The sequence below is a fragment of the Eretmochelys imbricata genome, chromosome 1 (genome assembly GCF_965152235.1).
Source record: "Eretmochelys imbricata isolate rEreImb1 chromosome 1, rEreImb1.hap1, whole genome shotgun sequence".
NCBI classification, from domain to species: Eukaryota; Metazoa; Chordata; order Testudines; family Cheloniidae; genus Eretmochelys; species Eretmochelys imbricata.
The window spans coordinates 198,407,390-198,432,793 of NC_135572.1; the positions used below are offsets into that span (position 1 = coordinate 198,407,390).

At 39.1% G+C, this 25,404-nt stretch overlaps 1 protein-coding gene across 1 annotated transcript in view; it reads left to right on the forward strand.

Moving 5' to 3' along the window:
- Positions 1–25,404, forward strand: part of ABI3BP (ABI family member 3 binding protein) — a 343,927-nt gene that overhangs the window by 260,925 nt on the left and 57,598 nt on the right. The window contains exons 46-53 of the mRNA XM_077817412.1: positions 1,780–1,854; positions 2,684–2,758; positions 3,235–3,309; positions 5,506–5,580; positions 9,289–9,363; positions 9,866–9,931; positions 11,021–11,095; positions 22,769–22,861. Coding sequence (XP_077673538.1) covers positions 1,780–1,854; positions 2,684–2,758; positions 3,235–3,309; positions 5,506–5,580; positions 9,289–9,363; positions 9,866–9,931; positions 11,021–11,095; positions 22,769–22,861 — 609 coding nt within the window. The remainder of the gene's footprint in view (positions 1–1,779; positions 1,855–2,683; positions 2,759–3,234; positions 3,310–5,505; positions 5,581–9,288; positions 9,364–9,865; positions 9,932–11,020; positions 11,096–22,768; positions 22,862–25,404) is intronic.

The window sequence follows — 25,404 nt, forward strand, 5'->3', positions numbered from 1 at the left end:
TAAGCATGCTTCAAGCCAGAACTGACCAGACTGGTTTAACAGCTGTAACATCTCATTTCATAAATGTAGCATGCTATATGATGGGGTCTAAAATGGCTGTTACTACTCAAGAAAGAGATCTTGGAGTCATTGTGGATAGTTCTCTGAAAACATCCATTCAATGTGCAGCGGCAGTCAAAAAACCTAACAGAATGCTGGGAATCATAAAGAAAGGGTTAGATAATAAGACCGAAAATATCATATTGCCTCTATATAAATCTATGGTACACGCACATTTTGAATACTGCATGCAGATGTGGTCGCCCCATCTCAAAAAAGATATATTGGAATTGGAAAAGGTTCAGAAACGGGTAAAAAAAATTATTAGGGGTCTGGAATGACTTCCATATGAGGAGAAATTAATAAGACTGGGACTTTTCAGCTTGGAAAAGAGACGACGAAGGGGGGATATGATAGAGGTCTATAAAATCATGACTGGTGTGGAGAAAGAAAATAAGGAATTGTTATTTACTCTTTCTCATAATACAAGAACTAGGGGCCACCAAATGAAATTAATAGGCACCCCAGGTTTAAAAGAAACAAAGGGAAGTATTTTTCAGACCACGCACAGTCAACGTGAGGAACTCTTTGCCAGAGGATGTTGTGAAGGCCAAGACTATATAATAGGGCTCAAAAAAGAACTAGAGAAGTTCATGTAAGATAGATCCATCAATGGCTATTAGTCAGGATGGGCAGGGATGTTGGCCAATGTTTTGAAAATTAAATTGGTGGAACTTTTCTCCATCTAAGTAGATACTAATATCTATATTGTAATTGCTGGTTTATACTGTTTCTCGGTAGCTCCAGAAATTAAAATTTTCTATTATATGAATATTTTACTAAAATAATGTCCTGTTTTTGCTCTGAAAGAGCAAAAGAATCAGTACTTGATGTATGCATTAGCAGTCACTTATGAGCTATCTACATCTTCACCAGATATTATTGTATATTCGTTAGGTTACTTGAGATCCCACACATGGGGTGAAACGTTTCTTCAGCGTGTGGGTTTATAATGTTTTTATTTGAATTGCCTTTAACACCCAAATATCCACATTGTGGTGAATTTGCCTATTGTGAGGATATGATAGTCCCTGTCCATTACTTTTTCACACCAATATGGATCACAGACCCCCACCACTATCACTAAAAAAAAAATTGCCATAAATACTAAGCATATTCCTAATAATATTTTTTTCAGTTGAGGATATGCTGCATGGCAAGAGTTCTTGGCTGAAAGATATGTAGAACAACTTAGATTGAGTAACTTTGTAGCTGGAATCAGGGGGGCTGATCCATAGATCCAGTTAGATGGAGGGGAGTTCTAACAGAAAAATAACATAGTGTCCAATTCTGTCCTCAGGCATTCGCATACAGGAGAATGTGGCCAGTAGTGTCCGAATAAGTTATCTTTTGTCAGGTTAGCTTGAGCAGCTCCTTCATTGTATCATGTTCTGTGTCTCTTTTTGTCAACAACTTTCTCCTGTTTCATCAAGAGGTGGACGTTCTCATAACACTGGGAATGCCACCCACTTCATACATAGCAATTATTATTGAAACAAAATGCAGCATAATTTTTTCTTCTTTTTTGGGCATTCATACTAAGTGATTTTCAGCATTGCGCTTGCATAATTTGCCTCACAGGTTATTGGACACACATTTCCTTGAAGGCCGCAATCACAGTGTGTTTCCTTATAGAAATTTGCAATTATAGTCCAGGGGTGTTTGTTTTTTTTATTTCAGCTTCAAGTGAAAAACAGTTCATGCCTACTAAACCAAAAACATCCATCAAGCCAGGAATGCCACAGACCAAACCTGGTAATTGAGTCATTTTTGTAATTCTGTATATTAAGGTTTAATCATTCATTTAGCCAGACCTCAGTTGTTGTGCTTTTCAGAAGCATTCAGCCAATTTCTCCTTAGTTATTCCTGTGTAGCTCTGTTCAGCTGTGTTGCGCTGAGGTAAGTGATGGCAAAATGTACACCTCTGCATATGAAAACCAAAAATACTTTAAAGCTGACAGATTTATAATCCCAAAAAGGAGAGGCTGAACCCCATGCCACTATTTCTCGTTTCCAAAGGATTTTCAAGGAATGGCACGTGATGAACCGTCATTGTTTCAGTACTGGAAGATTCACTGTTTTGTTTTGTTTTTTAAAAAAACGTTTGGGTGGCTACATACATGAAATCCTTTCTAATTACTTTCTAGTCATTTCTCTTATCTGTGTCTTACACTTCCCCTATGGGGATCGTTATAATGACCTCCTTTGTAAAGTGCTTTGAGATGCACCAATTAGAAGTGCTATATAAGAACTAAGTAGTAGTATTATATTAGAACAAAAAGCAATTTTAAAATGGATACTTTTCTATCTATCTCACCACTGCTTGTATATTGTATTACAAATATAAAGCAAGAAGCTACAAGGAAGATCTTAATCAATTTGTTTCTGTCAACAGTCAGTATAATTGATATTGTGTTATTCTGTGATTTGTAAATTGACCCTTTTGGGGCGGGGGTAAGGCAATTGCTTTGAATAACCCAAACGCTAACTATTTCCATTGCAGTTTTTGTTTTATCTTGTGTGCAAAACTGAAGTTCATCAATTCTTTTTTTATTTTAAGATTCTTTGCATTTTTCCCCAACAGCAATACATCGAACGTCCCAACAGCCACTCATAACAAAACCTTCTGTCACCTCTAAACAGACAAAGGCAACAATGGGTAAAGAAGTTTCCTTACTGAAATTGTTATATTGGTATTTTTCCCTTTTCACCAAAGAAAACTCTTCTAGAAAGTTATTTGGTACTGCAACATTTCATTCTCTTTCATTCTCCTTCTACATGTATGCACATCCTTTGCCGTGGAAGACTCACAGCTCTGTCTTAGAAATTATCTCTCTGCCACTATCAAACCTGCTCAGAAGCACCCATTAACCTATTATTTCTTATCTGTCAAAACTGAGTGGTCCCGCTTTCTCAGAGTATCAGAATTTTGGCCACTTTGATCACTATATCAAGTCATCCCACAGCGCAGCACTGTTAATTTTCTTCCTTTTGAGCAGTCATTTTATTTCAGCTTCCAGAAAATCATGAAATTGTTATTGTCTTTATTGCAGGCTTGTATTTTCTGTGGGCTAAACATGGCATTGGACTATGATTCCTGAAGAATACAATAATAATCCCTCTCCTTTCTTTCAGCTCCAAAAGAAACACGACTCATTCCATCCAAACCCAAAACATCTGTCAGGCCAGAAGTACCACAGACTAAACCTGGTAATTGCATTATTTCTGTAATTCGATATAGAGGCTTACAATCTTTAAAAATGTTATTGTGGCACTAGCTTAGCTACACATGTTGACATTGGTCAGTGCCTTGATGAATTGACGAACATGGCATATTGAAAGATGTTAAGGTCTTTTTATTTAATTGAGCACACAATAGTGAATTGTAAAAGAAGAGGACATTGAACAGGCTAGCGTGATTTGAATCTCTCCTTGTGGAAAACAGGTGACAAGTCAGCCATTTGTTCACAGTCGTTTCATGTTGAATTTAAGTAATATCCGTGGATTGTTTTTAACCCATAGAACCCCTTGATGCATCTTTGATATATACGCATTTCTATAGCGGCCATCTTCTTATGGAAATTATTGTATGAAAGGGAACCATGAACTGATAAGGCTTTCCTCACCTTTTCAACTATCCTCCGAATTCAGGTCTCAGAATCAGACTCCAAAAGAGTCCGGTGACACTAGCCAAGCTCAGGCTTAGCCAAAAAAAGATGAGCCTTGCATTTTATTCTGAAGCTCGTAAGACTTTACACAACTGTTCCTCTCTGGAACTTGCAAAGAGTAGAGACTTTCTGCTCTGTTGAACAGGTGCAAACCTAGAATAATGCCATGGACTTCAGTAAGATGTCTTCAGATTTACACCATCTAACTGAGGGAAGAATCTGGTCAGGGACGGTACTTTCTAGATCACTTTGTTCTAGGCAAAAGGTTCAGTTTGTAGATCTGCATTTTCCCTAAGAAAAGAGACTCTTCTAATCAGTAATAATAGGAGAGATGGAAAAACTAGTGGTGACTCAGATACTATTGTGATAGGTGCATTAGATAATACAGATGCACTGTTATAAGGGAGGAGACTCCTGGTTCTTTAGCCCTGGGCCACAATCCTGAAGTGTATTTGTGCACAAGAATGAGGGAAAGATATCCAAATACTTTTGGAATCTTCCAAATATTCAGTTTTAGTTGGATTATTAAATAAGGAAAACTTTTAGGGTGAGTAATGACAGGAGGAAAAGGAGTTCTTAATTTTTCCAAAGTGGCGGCCCCAACCCTCGTCTTTGAATTGTCAATTATATTTGCTCTTGAGGCAGACAATATAGTTGATGATGATATTTTTAATCGTTTCCTTTTTCTCAATCCTCTAGCACTGTGAGAGAATATTATCAATAACTCTGTTCTTTAGAAAACTGTACATTTTTTGTTGTACCTCACAAATAAAAATTGAAACAGATAGTTAATAAAAGAGAAGGTTAAGTTTTTAAAGGATGATTTTGAGAGACATCCTTATAAGTAACCAAGTCACTCTTACGGGAGGAATCAGTTGACTAGATCTATCAGTGGTCACATCAGTGGACATTAGTGTTAACACAACTGTGAAGAAGTGTGCATCTGAGAAGAGGATGGTAAGGAAATTTAAAATATACAACAAATAGGAAAAGCATTATTGCTATACATGTGAATACTTTAATTAAGTATTTGAAAAATGAACTTTCTGTAGTTGGCAATTGTTTAATTAGAGTGCTATTTTATCTTGTAAAAGAAAAACCTGGTCTTTTATCCTGACCCCGCATACTACTAAGTTGACCTTTGCTTCTATCCCAAATGTCGCTGATATTTTATTTCCTGCTACTCCAAAAACAGTGCGTCTGAGATCAGTTAACCTTGTAACATTTCATGTTGTTGATGGGTCTAAAGTGACTTTGGGCAATGAGAATTTTTTTGCCAGTTTTTCTCATTACCTTTCCCCTCTGCTTTTAGAAGATGACTGAAATTATTCTTTTATCAATAGCTAAACTTTTCTTGTTTCTCTCCCTTTTGTTTACTTGTTGGTCATGCTCCAGGGCTCATGCATAATACTGCTTCTGATTTTCCAGTCAGTTTGTTTGCTGTTCTTTCTAGGAACACACATCTGATGCACAAGGCTGGACTGTCATCTGCAATGCGCTGCCCTGACCCCCTAATCTTCTGTTGCCTGTCTTATTAATGCTTTGTATCCTCCTAGTCTCAAAGATTATATTTTCAATTAAAGCCTGATTTTGAGCCAGGTTTCCAGTACTGAACCTTTTCACTTCTGGATTACACAAACAAAGTTTTAATCCTCCTCCTCCTTGCATTTAATTTGTAGCATCTGATTTTAAGAAGACATGATGTACATTTAATAAGTTCTGACGTTTTCACTTTCAGTTCCAAATGAAACATACCAGATTTCAGCCAAGCCCCAAACTGCTCTAACAACTGAAAATCCACACTTGAAAACTGGTAACTGATTTGTTTTTCTTAATTCAGTGTTTTGAGTGGATGAGTGCACTTTGCACTTTAAGGTCAAATGGTGTATACATTTTTACTTAGAACACTATATTCCAGGTACATTTTAGTTTTTCTCAGAAGCCCAAATACCATACTTTGTGTTTTTGGAGGGGGAGGAGGGGGCTCAGAGTCAGAGCCAAATTCTGCCCTCGAATGGACATGTGCTGCTCCCATTGGAAAAAAAAAATTGTGCATACACATCCATGAGCAAGATTTGGCTTGGTAAATGCACAAAATGTGCTAATCTCATTTAGTTCTGTACTTGGAACTCAAGGGCTCTTCTTCTTCAAGTGATGGTCCCTACGTGTATTCTACTGTGGGGTGCACATCTGCCTGAAGCCGAAAAATCTTTGCTAGAAGTTTCCATTGATCTGCACCTGCACCCTTCTCCTTCTTGTGCTCTGGAATTCCAAGACCTATGAAGGAGGGTTGCTGATGCCCCAGATCCCCCCTCATAACCCCCTCAACTTTCTGCAGACCATGGGGCCTACCAAGTTGGTGGCAATCCCCATTAATGACCCCATCTTAGAACCTGCTAAGGTAGTCTGGCATACCCCAGCCATATATTCCCCCGCTCCAAAGAGGACAGAAAAGAAGTACTTTGTAGCAATCTAGGGAGCAGAATTTTTACTTACACACCTTGCTCCAAACTCCTTCATAGTCCAAGCAGTCACTGAAAGATATAGGCAACGTCAACCAAGATCCACCCCCTTCTGATAATGAAGCTTTTCTCTGAACCTATATGGGAGAAAAGATTTTACTTCAACCAGCCTGCCAGGCATTAATGTCTAAATACAATTTTTCGAATTACTCTAAGTTAACAGAATTTACTAACCAGCTGCTGTAGGATAGAGTGTAGCTCCAAGTACTCATTGAGGAAGGTAAATTGATTACCAGATCATTCCTCCAAACGTCAGTTGATGCAGTGTACACGCCTTCCAATTGATGGTGTTGGCTATTGTCTGGTGTAGAGTGTCATGGCTTCAGTCCCCAGGGAAGTCCAACCTACAGTGGAGGATTTTCCCTTTGAAGACAACGGTCTGTTCTGTGAGAAGGCCGGTACTTCATTACACTCATTGAAGGACTCAAAGGCAACCCTCTGCTCTGTGGGGATCTATACTCCAGTACCGTGGAGGAAATTCCACAGCCACAGTGGTATAAGCAGTGACTGGTACCTCACCACTTTTATGTTCAGAGGGGCTATGAACCACCATGGGAATGACAGAAGGTGCAGCAGAGCAAGCAAACATTCCCGCCCCTCTTCATCCAACCCCAACTTGCTACTAAGAAACACTTTTGATGGGGACCAAATCATTCCAGATGCCACGTCTGTCCTCCCAGATTTCTTGTACACAATTTGGTGGCCATGTAGCTTGTTTCTCCCACGCTTGGTAGATGATAATGACTGACACGTGCATTCTTCACATCATTCAGACTGGCTACGCTATAGAGTTAATCTCCTCTCCCCCATCAAAACCCCTTCTCCACCCTTCTTCAGGAACCACTCTCACAAGAGGTTGTTCATTCAAGAAGTGGAATCCCATCTTCATCAGGAACCATAAAGCTGCTACCCTTTGCCCAGTGTTGAGGGGGTATTTAGTCAAAATACTTTCTAATCCCCCCTCCAAAAAGGAGGATGAAGACTCAGATCTCAAACAGCTCAGTGTCTTTATCTGCAGATTGAAGTTCAGGATGGTCACCCTAGCTTCAGAACCTTCTGGTCAGTTCAGAACCTTCCCTCCTGTGATGAAACCTCAGTCCTCTCAGCATTAACAAGGCTTCCATTTAATCCCCTGGCCTCATGCTCTTTGACCCACCTATCTATAAAGGTTGCCTTTCTGGTTGCCATCAACTCAGCTAGAAGATGAGGTGAGCTGGGGGTCCTTATGGCTGATCTGCTGTACATAATCTTCCAAAAGGGCAACGTTTCTTTAAGACTTCACCCTAAATTTATTCCTAAAATAATCTTGGATTTCCATCTGAATCAAACAATTCACTCACCTGTTTTCTTCCCAAAAGCACATGTCACCAGTGAGGACATGATACTTTATTCTCTAGATATCCACCAGGCTCTGGCATTCTGCGTACAAAGAAGATATTGTCTAGACTCTTTGTCCTTTGCAGAATGGTTGAGAGGGGAAGTGATCTTTTCACAAAGACTTTCAAAGCAGATATGAGGCTGCCTTGTGCTGTGTTGCAAGTTAACAGCCATACTCCCCCCAGATGTGAGTACCCACTCAACTGGGGCCAAGGCTGCTTGGATACCCTCATTTTGTGATGGTCCTCTCACTGAAATATGTAAAGCAGCAACATGGCGTTCTGTCCATAACTTCATGAGAAAAAGTCCTGATACAAGTTTCAACAGCTAATGCATCTTCCAGCACAGCAGTCTTCCAGTCATTGGTACCACAGAGGTCCTCCACACCCTCCTCAATGAATAGTGCTTGTCAGTCACCCACAGTGGAATACACAGAGGGACTATCACTCTAATAAGAACGAGAAATTACTGGGAATTAGGAACTGGAATGCTTCGAGATATGTTGTCCTTATAGGTATTCCACTACCTGCCCTCCTTCCCCTCTGCTTTGGTTCCTTTGCACATGATTCATGGTGGAGAAGGAACTGGAGATGCAGTCAGTCTGCACCGCCTCTTACGTTCGCAGTTCAGAGCATGAGGAGGAGAATGGCACAGGCAGAAAATCTTCTGGTCTCAGACACGTGGAGCGCGTGCATGCCCCACAGAGGAGTGCAAAGAGGGACAACACATCTTGAAGAAGTTATTGTACAAGACTGAGAAAGACATTACTTACCATGTGATACTTTTCATTGGAATTCTGTGGGATAGAGTTTAAATAATTAAAATTAGCCTGATTAATCATGACTTCCCCCTTTTTCCTGACTATGTAGCCCTGCATACACACAGCTTCTGTGAACCTCAGTGGGAGTTACGGGTGCATAAGCGCCACCTTATTGATTGAGGAGAAGGCACAAAAAGATAGCTGAGTGCATATTTCAGACAATGAATACAGGGACTTTCAGAAACCAATTTTCAGAATTTTATCTCATTCCATGTTTTTAGTCAAGTAAATGAAACTTGCAGGGAATGTTGCTGTTCTTAAAAAAAATATTTAAGAAAAAGTGTCTATTTTCCCCAAATCTTGTGGGGGAATATTCATAACATGAAAGTTGATATTTCCCCCCATGGAGCATTTGCTTTAAGTATACTTTATTTCTGTACAATCAAAATCTACAATCTGCCTCACAGTGATCATATGAAGTTTAATGCATTTATGTTACTACTTTGTGTTTTGTTTCTCAGATGGATAGTGTTACAGAGGTGCAAAGTATTAATATATTCAGCCATCTTTCAGATGAGATATTTGATCTAGGCCTATAACACTTTTTCCAAGTTGAGCAATGACATTCTGTCTGCTTAAATGTTTCCTCTGTAGTTTCATATGAAAAAGATATTATTCTTTATTTAGACTCTTAAAAACCTATTATACAGTGTTGCTAGCGTAGGATGGCTACTAGGTTCAGCAGCCAAATGACAAACTCTGCTTATGGTGCAAAGAATTGTAGAGCCTATTAGACTGTATTTTGGGTGTAAGATGATAGTGACTAACTCAGCTGTTACTGACTTCTGTTTTACATTTACAGCTTCCTATGTGATTCATACAGAAACCATTAAACCTAAAATATCAAAACCATTTGGCAAAACAGAGGCAACCCTGGGTAATGGCCAGCACTTCACATTTTTAAACTTGATGCTGTCACTGCATTTCACCAGCCCATGCTCTCATTGCTTTGGATTTCTTCATTTTGTTTGCAGACGTTGTCTCTTGAGTGATGCTGAAAACTTTCACACCTTTATCTGGAATACTTGACTCTTTGGTTTTTTTACAGACTCTAATTAAATTTCTTGAGGCCACAAACATCCTGCAGAACTGACTCTGTATCCATACGCAATTGTGTAACTGAGTGTAAAATAATTCATGTCTTCTCCTCTTAAAACTAAGCATGAATGTAGCCAGCTAGACTCTACAGACTGGCTGCAGTTAACTTCTGACTCCTAAACAAACTAGCACAGGCTTTCGATATGCAGCTAAATTAATATGTTGAAAATTACAGAATTGGCACATGCTTATTTTGCTTCTATGCACTGACAGGGCCTATCTCCCTTGATCATTGCTATTCCTCACAACCTTGGCACTTAAATTCAGTTTGTCTCTTTCAGCACCACATAAAGTGCGTCTCACTTCTGCAAGACCCAAGATATATGATAAGCCACAGACCAGACCTGGTAATGACGTATTCTTTTAAAATGTCCTTATTTAATCAGCTTCACTTACTTTTAGCTGTATCTTTTAAGTGTTGCTGTGAAGTAGTTAGTATTTTCTTTTCTGTTGAGTAGGTCTGTTGATGTAGTCTTTCCATTGCTGATTTTATTTATTTTATTGAGAATTTTTTTGAATCAGATAAACTTTCAAAGAGCTGGTTTCTAATTTTTTTCCATTTGAAAAAGATGTTTCATTATTTCCAACTTGTCTAGAAGCTGTTGACACAGATAATGCATAGCATAATCTAGAAAGTACCTTATAACACTGCTTAACCAACAGTAGTAACCAGGGCTCCCATATTCTCTGATAAATTCAGTTTATATTTCATGTCAGACTCCCAATTTCTGCAGTGCATTGTGGTAACTTCTGTGACACATTGAGCCATTTCACAACACTGATTTTGAAGCAGAATTCCCTGTTGAAATAAATGCGGAGTTTTGCTTAAGAATTAGTGGCACAGTATGGTCCACTGAAATTTCTGCAGCATCTTCAAGTAAATTCAAAGACCAAGATTTTTATTTAATTAAATATGTAAATGAGTAATAGAAACAGTACATTATTTCTTCTGTGGTCCTTGTTGATGTTAAATTTAATACAAATACCAGTTTTAATTTTTTTTAATTACCCTAGAATTTCAATTTTCAACATGCTACACAGTTTTGTGAGAGCAGTTGGGACTTTGTTCACATAAATTTTTATTATTTGTTCAATGAGGGCTTGTATTGTGCCATCAAATTTTGCAACTGGTGGATTCTGCGGCCATTCTGTGAACGTGGAATAAAAGAATATAAAACCATACCCTGTTGGTAGTTTCCATTTTTAAAAAAGGTTTGCATACTTTCAGATAAAGTGGTTTTTGAAGACGCAATTTGTGGACTAAAATAGCATGGTTGGTTGTTTTTTTTAATCAAATGCATGAGCCACAATACCATTATTATGTCATTTCCTCTCTAACCAATAGGGAATTCAGTTTGCAGTGGCCTGGCTATATCAGTGTTTTCTTTTTTTAATTTAAAAAAGATTTGAGCAATTTAGTATTATTGTCTCTGCAGCGCTAAACAAGACAACACCAGGACCTGGTAGAACAAAAACTGCTGGAGTGATGAAATGGGGTGGGACACCAACAGGTAATGCTTACAGATATGCTTTCTCTGCAATCTTCTTGAGTGTATCAGTAAAAAGCCAGGAGTATACCTGTTCAATCCATCTAGCTTTGTCTGAATTCATGTTTGAGCAAGTTTTACTTAATTATGGGAGTGAATTCTCTAACTGGAATACTGTAATTCATTTACTGTTTTCTGATCATGTTATGATGCTTAGTTTATGCCTAATATGACTGAACATCACTATAAAAAGCATATATTTATTTCCTACTGTTTTATATATGGTCCATTTATAGCTTCAAATTGAGCTAATTGGATGTTAACAAGAACCACAGTATAATTACGGTCGTGGGGTTCCAAGCTGGGATCAAGTTCCCTACGACTCTAAGGGTATGATGAGAAAACAGTTTCATGAACAACCACTGCCCTCAGCCATTTAATCATATTACTGTAGTTGTTTCAATCTTAATTGGTACTTGGAATGTCCTTTTGTAACTCAAGAGGAAATGTCAGTGGTGATGATGATAATGGTAAGCAATGGTAAAATGCATAAAGTAATAAAAAAGGTCTTATATGCTTGCATGGTAACCCCAGAAGATCACAGACATTTTTGCAGATAAATTTCAAATGGAGTTGTTTAAACTAAGTATGCTATAATTCAATCACAGGAGATGATACAGCATCAAACTGTTTGTAAAATAAACTATACATAGGGATAACAGAAATTAAGTCTTACTTCTGAATCTGTGGTTTCACTTCTGCTTGAGTAGTTAGTAATCCAAAGTTTTCATGATCTAATGTTTGTTCATTGGCTTTGATGTGAAATGAGCTGAACATATTGGTCCATTTCCCAGCAAACAGGTTGTCTGCATTACAGAAACCATTGTTTGCCAGACCCAGTGGCAAGTGATAACTGGAACAAGGAGACAGAACTTATCCTGTCACCTTTAAGGATGATCCGTTCAGGTCAAGGCTGAGAGACACATTGACCATACACTGGGAGGACACTTGCACCATGATTGCCTGTGCTGTCCTAATTCTAAGAACTGATAGAGGCCTTCAGTCTCCAGTATTGTCAATCCATCAGTTTGCAGCAGGATGAAATTTTGGAGGGTAAAGAAGTGTTAGAACAGCATTCAAATTGAAGATCGGAAATTAGGGTTTATACCAGAGAAGTACTGACAAATTCTCGTGTTGTAGTGAAACAACACACTTCATTGCCACTAAAGAGAGAGAGAGAGAGACCCCATCTAAACAGCTTGAAGTAGCTAATGGGGTTGTGCAGGGAGTTGTCCATTTGCTGAAGCATCATTCAATAGAATGGCTGTAATGGACTTATTGTCCTCACTAGAAAGAGACTGAATATTAACTTGTCACTAAGTGGCTGTGCTGCAGAATAAACTCTTCATCTTTTAGAATGAACACGTCTGTGCGCTATTTGGTTAGGGATCTGACTATGATGGTGAATGTTAACCAAGATGTTTCCTTCTATGTTTCCAAACCTAAAAAATGTTGAGGGACTTTGAGTTGCCAAGCCCTAGGAAAATGTTAAGTGGCTTGCTTGCTAGAATTTATTTAATTGTATAAATGGTTGTGTGTCAGAGAATCCAGGGACCCAGGTGTTTCAAAAAGAATGCTTAGGAGCTTCTGGCCACCCTGTTTCCAATCAATGTGGTTCGTAAAGGATTCATTCCTACCTCAGTCATGTGAAGAATGTGGATGGAAGTATCAACAGAGAGAGAGAAAGAAACTGTGTCTGATTCTCCGAAAGGGAAATCAGGACCAGAGACCTTCAAAACTATAGTTGCCGTGATCTGTCTATAATTTTTATAATTCGTTTGGTGATTTTTATTTCTAATTATGAAAACTGGTAGAACCTTCTTAAGATCAGCATTAACATCCGAGACTGGTCTGGACTGTAGTCTTGGGCTGCTCTTTAAGCTTCACAATATGCATATGGCAACAGTACAAAAGCTAACTTTCCACCCTGCTGTTACTCGCACCTTCTTGTCAACTGTTTGAAATGGGCCACCTAGATTACATTGAACTCATTAGCTCTACAGAAGTGATTATTCCTCCCTTCTTGTCAACTGTTGAGAATAGCCCACTTCCGCCTTAATTGAATTGGCTCGTTAGCACTGACCCTTCCCCCCACTTTGTAAGGCAACTCCCATCTTTTCATATGCTGTGTATTTATACCTCTCTACTGTATTTTCCCCTCCATGCATCTGATGAAGTGGGTTTTACCCCACGAAAGCTTATGCCCAAATAAGTTTGTTAGTCTCTACGGTGCCACAAGGACACTTCATTGTTTTTGCTGATACAGACTAACACGGCTACCACTCTGAAACCTGACACCATTATTACTGGAGCTGTTGAAATTCCAAATACCAGCTGAGAGAGTCATAGAAATGTAGAGTTAAAAGGGACCTTGAGAGGTCATCTAGTCAAGCCCCTCCCACACTGAGGCACTTCCAAGTATACTTAGGCCATCCCTGACAGGTATTTGTCCAACCTGTTGTTAAAAACCTCCAATGATGAGGATTCCACAACCTCCCTTTGAAACCTATTCCAGTACTTAACTATCCTTATTATTGGAAAGTTTTTCCTAATATCTAATCTAAACTTCCCTTGCTGCAGTTTAAGCCCATTACTACTTGTCCTCCTTCCAGTGGACATGGAGAACAATTGATCACCATCCTCTTTATAAGAGTCCTTAACATATTTGAAGACTGTTGTCAGGTAGTCAGTCAGTCAGTCTTCTTTTGTCAAGGCTAAACATGCCCAATTTCTTCATATCTTTCTTAGTGTGATGCCCAAAGCTGGACATAATACTGCAGCCAAGGCCTCACCATTGCCAAGTAGAACAGGATGGTTATCTCCCACATCTTAGATATGAACACCAAAATTAGTCTTTTTCGCAACTGCATCACATTGTTGGCTCGTATTCTATTTGTGATCCACTATAATCTCCCAGATCCTTTTCAGCAGTATTATTGCCAAGCCAGTTATTCCCCCTTTTGTAGTTGTGCAATTGATTTTTCCTTCTTAAGTATAGTACTTTTTATTTGTCTTCATTGAATTTCATCTTGCTGATTTCAGACCATTTCTCCAATTTGTCACAATAGTTTTGTATTTTAATCCTGTCCTCCAAAGTGCTTGTGACCCCCTCCCAGCTTGGTGTCATCTGCACGTATTTTAAACAAACTCATCAAGTCATTATCCAAATTATTAATTAAAATGTTTAATAGTATCGGACACAGGACCTTACTAGATACATCCTCCAAGTTTGACAGTGAACCACTGATAACTACTATTTGAATACAGTTTTTCAATCAGTTGTGCATCTACCTTATAGTAATTTCATTTAGACCACATTTCCCTAGTTTCCGTATGAAAATGTCATGTGGAACTGTGACAAAAGCCTTACGAAAATCAATATATATCATGTCTACTGCTTCCCCTTTTTCCATCCACTAGGCCAAAAGGAAATTAGGTTGATTTGCCATGATAGGTCTTGACAAATCTGTTACTTATCACCCTATTAACCTAAGGGTTTTAACAAATTGATTATTTAATCATTTGTTCCAGTATCAGAGAATCATAGAATATCAGGGTTGGAAGGGACCTCAGGAGGTCATCTAGTCCAACCCCTTGCTCAAAGGAGAACCAATCCCCAACTAAATTATCCCAGTCAGGTCTTTGTCAAGCCTGACCTTAAAAATCTCTAAGGAAGGAGATTCAACCACCTCCCTAGGTAACCCATTCCAGTGCTTCACCACCCTCCTAGTGCAAAAGTTTTTCCTAATATCCAACCTAAACCTCCCACACTGCAACTTGAGACCATTACTCCTTGTTCTGTGATCTGCTACCACTGAGAACAGTCTAGAACCATTTGCATTGGAACCCCCTTTCAGGTAGTTGAAAGCAGCTATCAAATCCCCCCTCATTCTTCTCTTCTGCAGACTAAATAATCCAAGTTCCCTCAGCCTCTCCTCATAAATCATGTGCTCCAGCCCCCTAATCATTTTTGTTGCCGTCCGCTGGACTCTTTCCAATTTATCCACATCCTCCTTGTAGTGTGGGGCCCAAAACTGGACACGGTACTCCAGATGAGGCCTCACCAATGCCGAATAGAGGGGAATGATCACTTCCATCGATCTGCTGGCAACACTCCTACTTATACAGCCCAAAATGCTGTTAGCATTCTTGGCAACAATGGCACACTGTTGACTCATGTCCAGCTTCTCGTCCACTGTAACCCCTTGGTCCTTTTCTGCAGAACTGCTGCCTAGCCATTCAGTCCCTAATCTGTAGCAGTGCATGGGATTCTTCCATCCTACGTGCAGGACTCTGCACTTGTCCTTGTTGAACCCTATCAGATTTCTTTTGGCCCAATCCTCTAATTTGTCTAGGTCCCTCTGTATCCTATCCCTACTCTCCAGCGTATCTACCACTCCTCCCAGTTTAGTGTCATCTGCAAACTTGCTGAGGGTGCAATCCACGCCATCCTCCAGATCATTAATGAAGATATTGAACAAAACTGGCCCCAGGACCGACCCTTGGGGCACTCCACTTGATACCGGCTGCCAACTAGACATGGAGCCATTGATCACTACCCTTTGAGCCCGACGATCTAGCCAGCTTTCTATCCACCTTATAGTCCATTCATCCAACCCATACCTTTTTAACTTGCTGGCAGGAATACTGTGGGAGACTGTATCAAAAGCTTTGCTAAAGTCAAGGAATAACACTTTCTCGTCATCCACGAGCCAGTTATCTTGTCATAGAAGGCAATTGGGTTAGTCAGGCATGACTTGCCCTTGGTGAATCCATGCTGACTGTTCCTGATCACTTTCTTCTCCTCTAAGTGCTTCAGAATTGATTCCTTGAGGACCTGCTCCATGATTTTTCCAGGGACTGAGGTGAGGCTGACTGGCTTGTAGTTCCACGGATCCTCCTTCCCTTTTTTAAAGATGGGCTCTATATTAGCCTTTTTCCAGTCATCCGGGACCTCCCCCGATCACCAGGAGTTTTCAAAGATGATGTCCAATGGCTCTGCAATCACATCTGCCAACTCCTTTAGCACCCACAGATGCAGTGCAGAACTTCCAGGTATTGAAGTTCAGCTGACTGGTCTATAATTCCCTGGGTCCTCTTTGCTCCCTTTTATAAAGATAGGTACTATGTTTGCCCTTCTGTAGTATTCTGGGACCTCACCTGACCTCCAGGAGTTCTCAAAGATAATTCCTAACAGTTCCTAGATTGGTTCAGCTAGTTCCTTAAGTACCCTGGGTTGAATTTCATCAGCCCTGCCTGATGAAACTCATCTAAATATTCTTCAACCTGTTCTTTTCCTAATCTGGTTGGTATTCCTTCCTTGCTTGTTGTTATAAATTATGTTACGCATCTGGTCATAATTAACCTCTTTAGTGAACACTGAAGCAAATTAAGCATTAAACACCTTAGAGCCTGCTTGCTGTCATCAGTTATTAGTGCTCCTTCCCAACTAAGTGATGGACCTCCTCTTTTCTTCATCTTTTTCTTGCTGCTGACATATGTATAGAACCTCTTCTTATTGCGTTTTATGTTCCTTGTTAGGTGTGACTCATTTCCTGCCTTAGCCTTTTTGATTTTGTCCCAACATTCTTGTGCTGTTCTTTTATATTCATCAGTAGCAATTTGTCCATGTTTCCACATTTTGTAGGATTCCTTTTTTATTTTAGGTCATTAAATTGCCGCTGATGGAGCCATTTTGGCCCCTAACTATTATTCCTGTTTTTCCTTCGCTTTGGGATAATTTGCAATTTGGCCCTTAATATTGTCTCTTTTAGAAACTGCAGCTCTCCTGAATGCCTTTTTCCCTTAGATTTTCTTCCCATCGGACCTTATCTACCAGTTCTCTGAGTTTGTTAAAGTCTGCTTTTTTAAAGTCCATTATTCTTATTATGCTGTTCTTACTCTTTCCTTTCCTTAAAAACATGAAACCTATCATTTCCTAATTACTTTCAGCCAAATTGCTTTCTAACTTCAGATTTGTACCAATTCCTCCTTGTTAAATTAAATCTCAAATGCTACCCCCTGGTTACTTCCTCCACCATCTGAAACAAGAAGTTGTCCCCAGTACAATCTAAGAACTTAACAGCAATTATGTTTTGCCATGTTACTTTTCCAACAGATATCTGGGTAGTTAAAGTCCCCCATTACTACCAGGTCTTATGTTTTGGACATTTCTATTGTTCTAGAAATGCGTCATCCACCTCCTCCTCTTGATTTGGTTGTCTGTAGTAGACCTCTACCATGATATCATCCTGTGTTTTCTTCCCCCCTTTTATCTTTACACGGAGACTTTCAACAAGCCTGCTGCTCAGTTTTTTGTGGACCTCAGAACAACAATATATTCTTGATGTATAATGCAAGCACCTCCCTGCTGCCTGCTGAACAAACTATACCCCTCTACCAATATTTCAGTCATGAGATTTACCCCACCAAGTCTCAGTGATGCCAGTTAAGTCATAGTTTACCTTGTGTACCAAGATTTCCAGTTCTTCATATTTACTCCCTATACTGCTTGCATTTGTGTATAAACATCTAAGATGTTGAGCAGATGCCCCCATTAAATTCCCTCTTATTGATTCTTTGACCCTATTGTAATTTTCCATTTCCCCTCTAATATCTAGCCCTTTGTTGAGGTCACCTTTTGTGTCCTTCAGACAAATATGGACAAAAGCTAATTAAATCAGTAATATAAATATAGTAGTTTTCTGTATTTAATATAGTTTTCTATATTAACTCTCTTTTCAAAGTACTATTTAAGTATTCTGTAACTCACTGCATTTAAATATGCAACATTTAGGCCACGATAGTTATTCTGGTAGTGCCAGTCGGGGCCTAAATGTTGCATGTTTAAATGCAGTGCTTATACAGTTCTTAAATAGTACTTTATAAAGCCTTTAGACATTGCATAATTTTTCTCCCCTGAACAAGAGTGCAGTTACTGAAGAACCTTGGCTAGTCTGTCATTCGAATACTAGGTGGACTCTTCTTTCTCCTTTCTTGCTGGTAGTGTTCTTGGACTGTGCTCCAGTTCTTCTTCATCATTGACTTGTGGCATCAGTGCCAAGATATGCTGCCCCATGCAGAGTGTGGTTGGCAGCTGGAGGATCTAGATGCTTACCTGTGGAATGTGTTTTTCCAGCAGCAGCATATGAGACTGTGCTGGCTTCCTGGCTGGCTTTTTTCGGACTTTTGGCTGGTTGCATTCTTGGCTCTGGTGCCAGGTGTTAAACTGACTATGGGAATGGGACACAGATGGCATCCTTTTGAATAACTTTTTTTTAATTCTCTTCCTAATGTGAGGCAACACTTTCTATAATTTTCTTTGAATTTGATTCCCTGCTTATTTGTCTTAACCTACAAAGCTTGTGCCATAATGGAAAAAGTGGTTTTCTTAATGCCTCATTTAGATTTATTTGATCCTGACAATTTAAAGCACTGCACAATGTACTAGCATGGTATATTTGTTGTTTTCAACAACTCTCCTACAAAGTAGCATTCTCCTTGTGCGGAACTGAACGGGCTGCTTCTCTCATAGTAGCCACCCACTGTATGTGCTGCCCTTTTTTCCCCACCTTTAAAGCTAGAGCTGTGTGCTCAGGCTCTACAGGTCTCAAGTGTTTAGGTAGTTTTGTTAGTTGTTTCATAAACTCACCTCACCCCATCCTCTGGCAAAAGCCATTTATGTTATGGCAATAAAGTGAGATTTGGTCATCTTGTGGTATTTCTGCTATTGGGGTAGGGGATGCTAGATATTGTGTTATTCCAGGCTGCATGAGTGTTTCCAGGAGGCATGATTAAAGTCAGAGAAAAATATAAATACACAAGCAAATACTGTCCGCCACACACATCCCTATTCAAAAGTTTGGGTGAATGTGCTGAGAAGAAATTCTCCTGATAAACCATTACACTAGACTGACAGATACCATGACAAACAGCATGCTGTTGGGTAGTCCAGATACCACTAAATCCTTGAAGTAACGAACAAAACCACACTGACTTGCAACTTTGAACTTCATTTAATCAGGCAACAAGGAAAACAGCAACCATGCCAGTGCTGTGGCTCTGTCAGCCTTTCTCCTGGAAACCCTGGATTTGTTTTTCCATGCTGCCTAATTAAATACCATTTAAGTTGTCATATAAGATTAGCTTTGTTTTCTTCAAGATGGCCTAATTTAGCTGTGTTTGGCATAGTGGGCAGTTCAATGGTTTTGTCAATGTGCCTACACATTCATTGTATTGATTATTTAGCTCTGGGATAGCATAGTAAACTAGAACATACTTCCCCTGTGTCTCATGGCGTGCAGCATATTTTTCTGTTTGAGACAGATATTGAACTGTGTGATCTTTACTCACACAGACAGAGCCATCCCTTGGGTAGGGCAAATCGGGGCAACCGCTCCAGGCCCTGTGGGCTGGTGCGATTGCCTGGCGCAGTTGTTTCTGGGAGACATAGGCGAGGGAACTAGGCATGCGGAGGATGCTGCAGCCCCTGCGGGCTCCCAGCTGCCGTCCCACGCAACCGGGACTCTGCCCAGCCACCGATGCAGAGGGGGGCCTCCAAGCCTGCGAGGGCCGATTTGTCCCGGGCCCCGCACCCTCTAGGGACAGCCCTGCACACAGACCCACCAATGGATCTCGTGCCTGGGCTGTAGCGCCATTCTGAGTCCTCTACTTTTTGAGAGTTAGTTAACATATATCCATTGCTTTGATCATATAAAGAGTTATTTCAGTGCTATCAATAATCTGAAAGTAGACTGCAGTCGCATCAGTTATATGGGGTGGCTTTGAGAGGCAATGCAGTTCTGTGACAGGATACCAGACTAAGAATTAGGAGACCCGGGTTCTAATCCCAGCTCTGAAACTGATTAATTGTGTGACCTTGGGTGAGTCACTTGACACTTCGGAGCTCCAGTTTCCCTAACTGTAAAATGGGAGTAATCATTCTGAGCCACCTTTGTAGAGTGCTTTGAAATCTAAAGAATATGCATTGTCCAAACCCATCTCCTTTAATAACTAAATTAGAATTTGAGAGAAATCATACCTTCCTAAGTGTGAGGATTACTGGATGTCTGATTCCCTAAATAATGATAATTTACAGGAGGTTCAGTAGGTCAGCAAGAAATTTAAATACTGGGGAACGTGTGTGTGTGTGTGTGTGTGTGTGTGTGTGTGTGTGTGTACACACACACACACGTTCCCCAGTATTTAAATGTATATGTATCAGTATTATATATATTATATATAATCAGTTAATTTGGAAAATGAAATGCATCATTTGTTAATTGTCTAAGAGTAAAATTATGCTGTGTGTGAGTATAACTTTAGATATATAATATAATCAGAAAGTATTGAGCACTATGAGAGCCAGCAGAATGTCAAGTGAGTAACAGATCTACCTCCTGTTTGGGCAACGAACATAGACACAGAGTTTTCTTTGGGGATATTGTCAGTAAATTTTAGTTTTATTAATTTCAAATATTGAAATTCTGAGATTGTGAAGTTGCTTTTTTAGTTCAAACTACCCAAACTATGAAGGAACCCACTGGCAAAAGATGAGAAAGCAGGTGAGAACTTGAGGATGGAGACAGGATTTTTCAAGAACTAAACAGGAAAGCCAACCCGTGGAAAGTATGGATATTGGCTGAATAGATCACATCCAGTTGTGCCTTGGAAGTTTTTATTGAAAATTAGGTATGACTAACCAACACTGAGGGTCAAATTGTATTTTTTTAGTCACTAAATCCTTTTTGGGAGGTAAAGATGGAGGCATGCAGCAGTGGGAGTACCCAGAAGAATTCTGTTTGACTCATTTGTTCTCAGATGTCACCATGCTCTATACTTGCAGGGGAAACAGGCCTGAGAACACAAAACCCAGATCTGGATTTTGAACTTCCTGAAGTTCAGAGTTAATTGGATTCAGCGTTTTTTGGTTTGAGCCATTTCCAGTTTTTGGATCTGTATGTGGCTGAGTGGCAGTGTGACTCAGTGTGGAGGACTGAAGTCAGGTGGGGTCATTCTTAATGAAACACACTGAAGAACTGAAGATGAGTATATTGTTCTTCTCCTGACTCTCCTGGCAGCTGCTCTTCTCTCTCCTCAGAAGAAAGAGGCTCCTCTTACAGTTCCTCATAACCTCTGGCCCCGCCCCACCCCCGTTCCAGTGCCACTGCTTCCTCCACGCCAGTTCCCTCTGCTCCTTCAAAAAAGTGCTAAAATGGTACATAGCCCTTGTGTCGCCCCTCTGCATAGGGATGAATTTCACCCTAAAGTAGTGGCTAAGTAAAGATTAGACAGTGGAGAAAATTGCCATGGTTTTTGCAGAGACTAGATTTGTTGTTGTTGCATGCGTTGTTACCAAACACCATATACATTAGCAGAAGATGTTTATAATCATATTAGTTCTTGAGAACAAGTGTCCTGAAGAAGGGTCTTTTTAGCCTGAAAGCATAGAATTTATTTATCCAATAAAATGTGTTTCATTCTCTGTCTTTTTATTTATATTGTGACAAAGTTCCTCCTCTGCCTTGGTGGGTCCTGCTCTTATTGGCAGATTTGCTCGTCTCAGAGATTCACAGCAGCCCTCAGTTTAGCCACTTTTGCCAGTGGCTCAAACCTGCCATTCACTCAGCTAACCTCATCACTGGCCAGCATGGGGAAATTGAATTGATTGGAATTTAAATTGATAGTTATTCGACTCTGGTTTTCATTTTCAGATAGTGTGCTATATTAATTTAGTTGATTTCTTTGAAATGTTATCCAAATTAAGTTTAAGTAAACAATGTTCTGAGTCATTTGGAAAGTAAATTGTGATAAAACTTTGTTGTGATTGTTTTTAATGTAACATACTGAGCACAGTAAGGAGAATTCTACAGATGGTTTTTCCACAAATGTGACAAAATTGCAGTGAATCTCCTCATTTTACCAACATTAGCCATTGTGCAGCCAATGGGATTTGTAACTGTACCTTCATTTTGTTAGGGGAATGCATTTTAAGATTAGTCTACATGTGTCTTAATTGTCAGTATGTAAAATGGTTATACCGAGAATAGTTATGTAGATCTTTATAGTGCCACTCAACTTTGGGTTTTTTAAAATCTGTTTACATTACTTGTAAGTAGGACAGTCCTTTATATACAAACTGAATTTTACCCACATTTTGCCTTCAGTAGTCCAAATATGGTCTGTTTGGTTCAGTGTATCTCCAGTGGTTCCATACTGGGGATGAACAGACAGTCTTTTTCTAGGAGGAAAAAAGAGCTGGCCCTCTACAAGAGTCAGTACATTTAATTTATGTATTGAAAAAGGAAACAAGCTTTTTCTCTATCATGTTGACCCTAGCTTTTCTTGAGTAACCATGGAATCTCACTGCTGTTACCCAGCCCTTGCTCTCACTACCCCTTTGCCCCCATTATTGTGCTCTGTCTAAAATTAGATTTCCATCTCTTTGGGGCCAGAGCCAGAATCTGCTTACTTGCACTAGAAGGCAACTAGCACACTTTGAGGTTCAACAAATATGATAACAATGAACGATAGGTGTATGTTATGAGGCTCATGTTTGTTTTAGCTAGAGTTTGAAAATGAGTTTTATGTATGTGTTTTGTCATGTATACATTTACTTTATTTTCTTTTATTTCACAGGTGACAAAGAAACAGTTCAGGATTTTACCAAATTTCTTATGGGCTCAAACATATCACTGGAATCCAATATGACAAAGAAAAAGACAGATTCCGGTAAGATTAATTATGAAGACCCTGTCACAGTTCCTCATAAATTATGTTAGTGATAAAATTGCCCTTTTAGATGACAAAAAACAAAACACATTATATCTACTGAAGTAGATAAAATAGGATCTCTCATTTCTCATCAGAAAAATATGTCCTCATGGCTCGGGAGATTGGTGACAGAATAAAGAAATTTACACTTCTAGATCATCAGTTCATATCCAGCCCAGGTTGCTGGGGACCAAATGTTGTTACCATCTGATTGTTGTCAAACAACCATGTGGTGACCAATTCCTAGTGGTCAAGAAGCCACATTACAAAAACAAAAAGAAAAGGAGGACTTGTGGCACCTTAGAGACTAACCAATTTATTTGAGCACAAGCTTTCGTGAGCTACAGCTCACTTGCATCCGATGCAGTGAGCTGTAGCTCACGAAAGCTTATGCTCAAATAAATTGGTTAGTCTCTAAGGTGCCAATACAGACTAACACGGCTGTTACTCTGAAACACTACAAAAACACCATCACAGTTGGTACTGATTGGCACTCTTGTTGGATGTCTCAGGAGAGACCCAAGGATGGAATGGGTCTAAATGAAACTAAATTACCATCTAACCGATAAGGATACACTCTACAGGCTAAGATTGAGGACAATTAGCAAGGCAGTACAAGGAAGCTTGCACTTCCTCTGTATGTGCTGTATCTGTGTCCAGGGCTCTCAATTTGGCAATTTTCACAAGAATTAAATTCCCATGAACATTCTAAGTTTTTTTTTAAAGCATTCATATTGTCACAATAATAAAACAATCACTCTGTTCATGCTTTAATGGAGTTTTTTGTGGCCCACCCAGCAAATTACTTTTTATCTAGCTAACTGTATTCCAATAAGCTTATTAGGAATTGCATGCTTTTAATGAAAAGGAATATATACATGGTATCATTCTGCCTTCATTATAAGAATCCACACTAACTGCTACTTTGGGTTTCTGTTCACTAGCATTTAATCTGAAAAAAATTAGCATCTCTCTGAAGCTGTGCATGAATTGACTTTTATGCTCTTACTGATGTTTTTGAAAGCCTTTTCCTTTTGAATCCTGTCTGATGTTAAAACTTCAAAGAATGCATGCAAAGAAAAGCCTCCTAAATTAATTATAAACTGTGGTGTGTTCGTAATCCCTAGATAGAACACTGGCACTTAATTTACTTGGGTAAAAAAAGAGAAACAAGGCTTACGGTTGAGATTTGGCATTTCAGTCCCTTAAAGTTTATTCAGTCTAAAAATTGTACTTAGCAAGGATTAAGTCAATATGATAAACTGTTAGTAGTAGTAGCTTCATCCAAGCAGTAAGGTAAAGCCAAGGATGGCTATCAGTTTTAATTGACTAGTCCACTTTTTCTGAACTTAGGTAAGTAGTATGTATTTAAGTAGATCTCTTCTGGGATTTGAAGAGTTTGAAAGGACATATTATACATATGATTTTTGAAGAATATCTACATCTGCTGTTATTCATTTTGATACATTATATATTTAATGGTAAGCCTTTAGAGCTTTGAAGTACGTCAATACTTTGAACTGCAGTCAAAATAGACTATTGGATATACGCTGTTTTCTCATTTTCTTAAATAAGAGTGGACTGTCATTTAATTTTTTAGTTCAGTACTATTCATGAAGCCTACCTACATAAAAATTCAAAGATAAATCAGAACTCGGAATAAGTTAGCATAAACATGGCTTCACTTTTAATACACTTTAATTAATCATTTAGGTTTCTGAAACAAAATGGTGCATTTCCAAAAATCCAGAAGCCCTGCCACTAGTGCCTTTTAAATAAGGTATAGGCAAAATAAGTTGGAATATGCAGATTATTTTGAGCTTGTTACACTGTGCAGAAATTTTTTGAGCAGTTGAACATCCTCAGTTTTCATTGAAGTCAGTGGGAGTTGAGGGGACAGAGTACCTTGAAAATTCATGTCATTAAGAAGAAATGAGCCCCTAATAGTTTGCATGGAACTGAGTCCATTAAAAATGTATGAGATATTCCCTAAAACGATATTCTTTGTAACTGATTACAAATGGTAAATAAAATGATGTAGATTTGGTGGTGTTATGGGAATTCCACAAACTGTGCAAGAACATCACGGGGTGAATGTGTGTCTTTGTAGTTTGTGCTGTTTTTCCAGAGTACACTGCAGTAGGCTCAAGTGTATGCACAAATTCTATTGAGTAATAATGGGTTGTGCCTGTATGTAGCTGCTGGGCACTAGCAAAGGTTTTTACAGTGTTTAGAAGGTACAGTAGATACCACTGAAAAGTCAACATTTGCCAACTTTCGTCACACAGTTGCCTCAGGTATTACCCATTCTAAGCATAGGGAAAAATTCCATTAATCTCAGATACCATTGTGTAGTAGCTGTTGGGAGATGATAACCTCTTTATACACAAAATTGTTTTTTTTTTTTAAAGGGTGTATTCATTTCCTCCCATCTGGGATTTAAAAACGAAAATAAAAAATTCAAATAGCCATTCTTAAAATGCTAAGGACTCCAAATATAA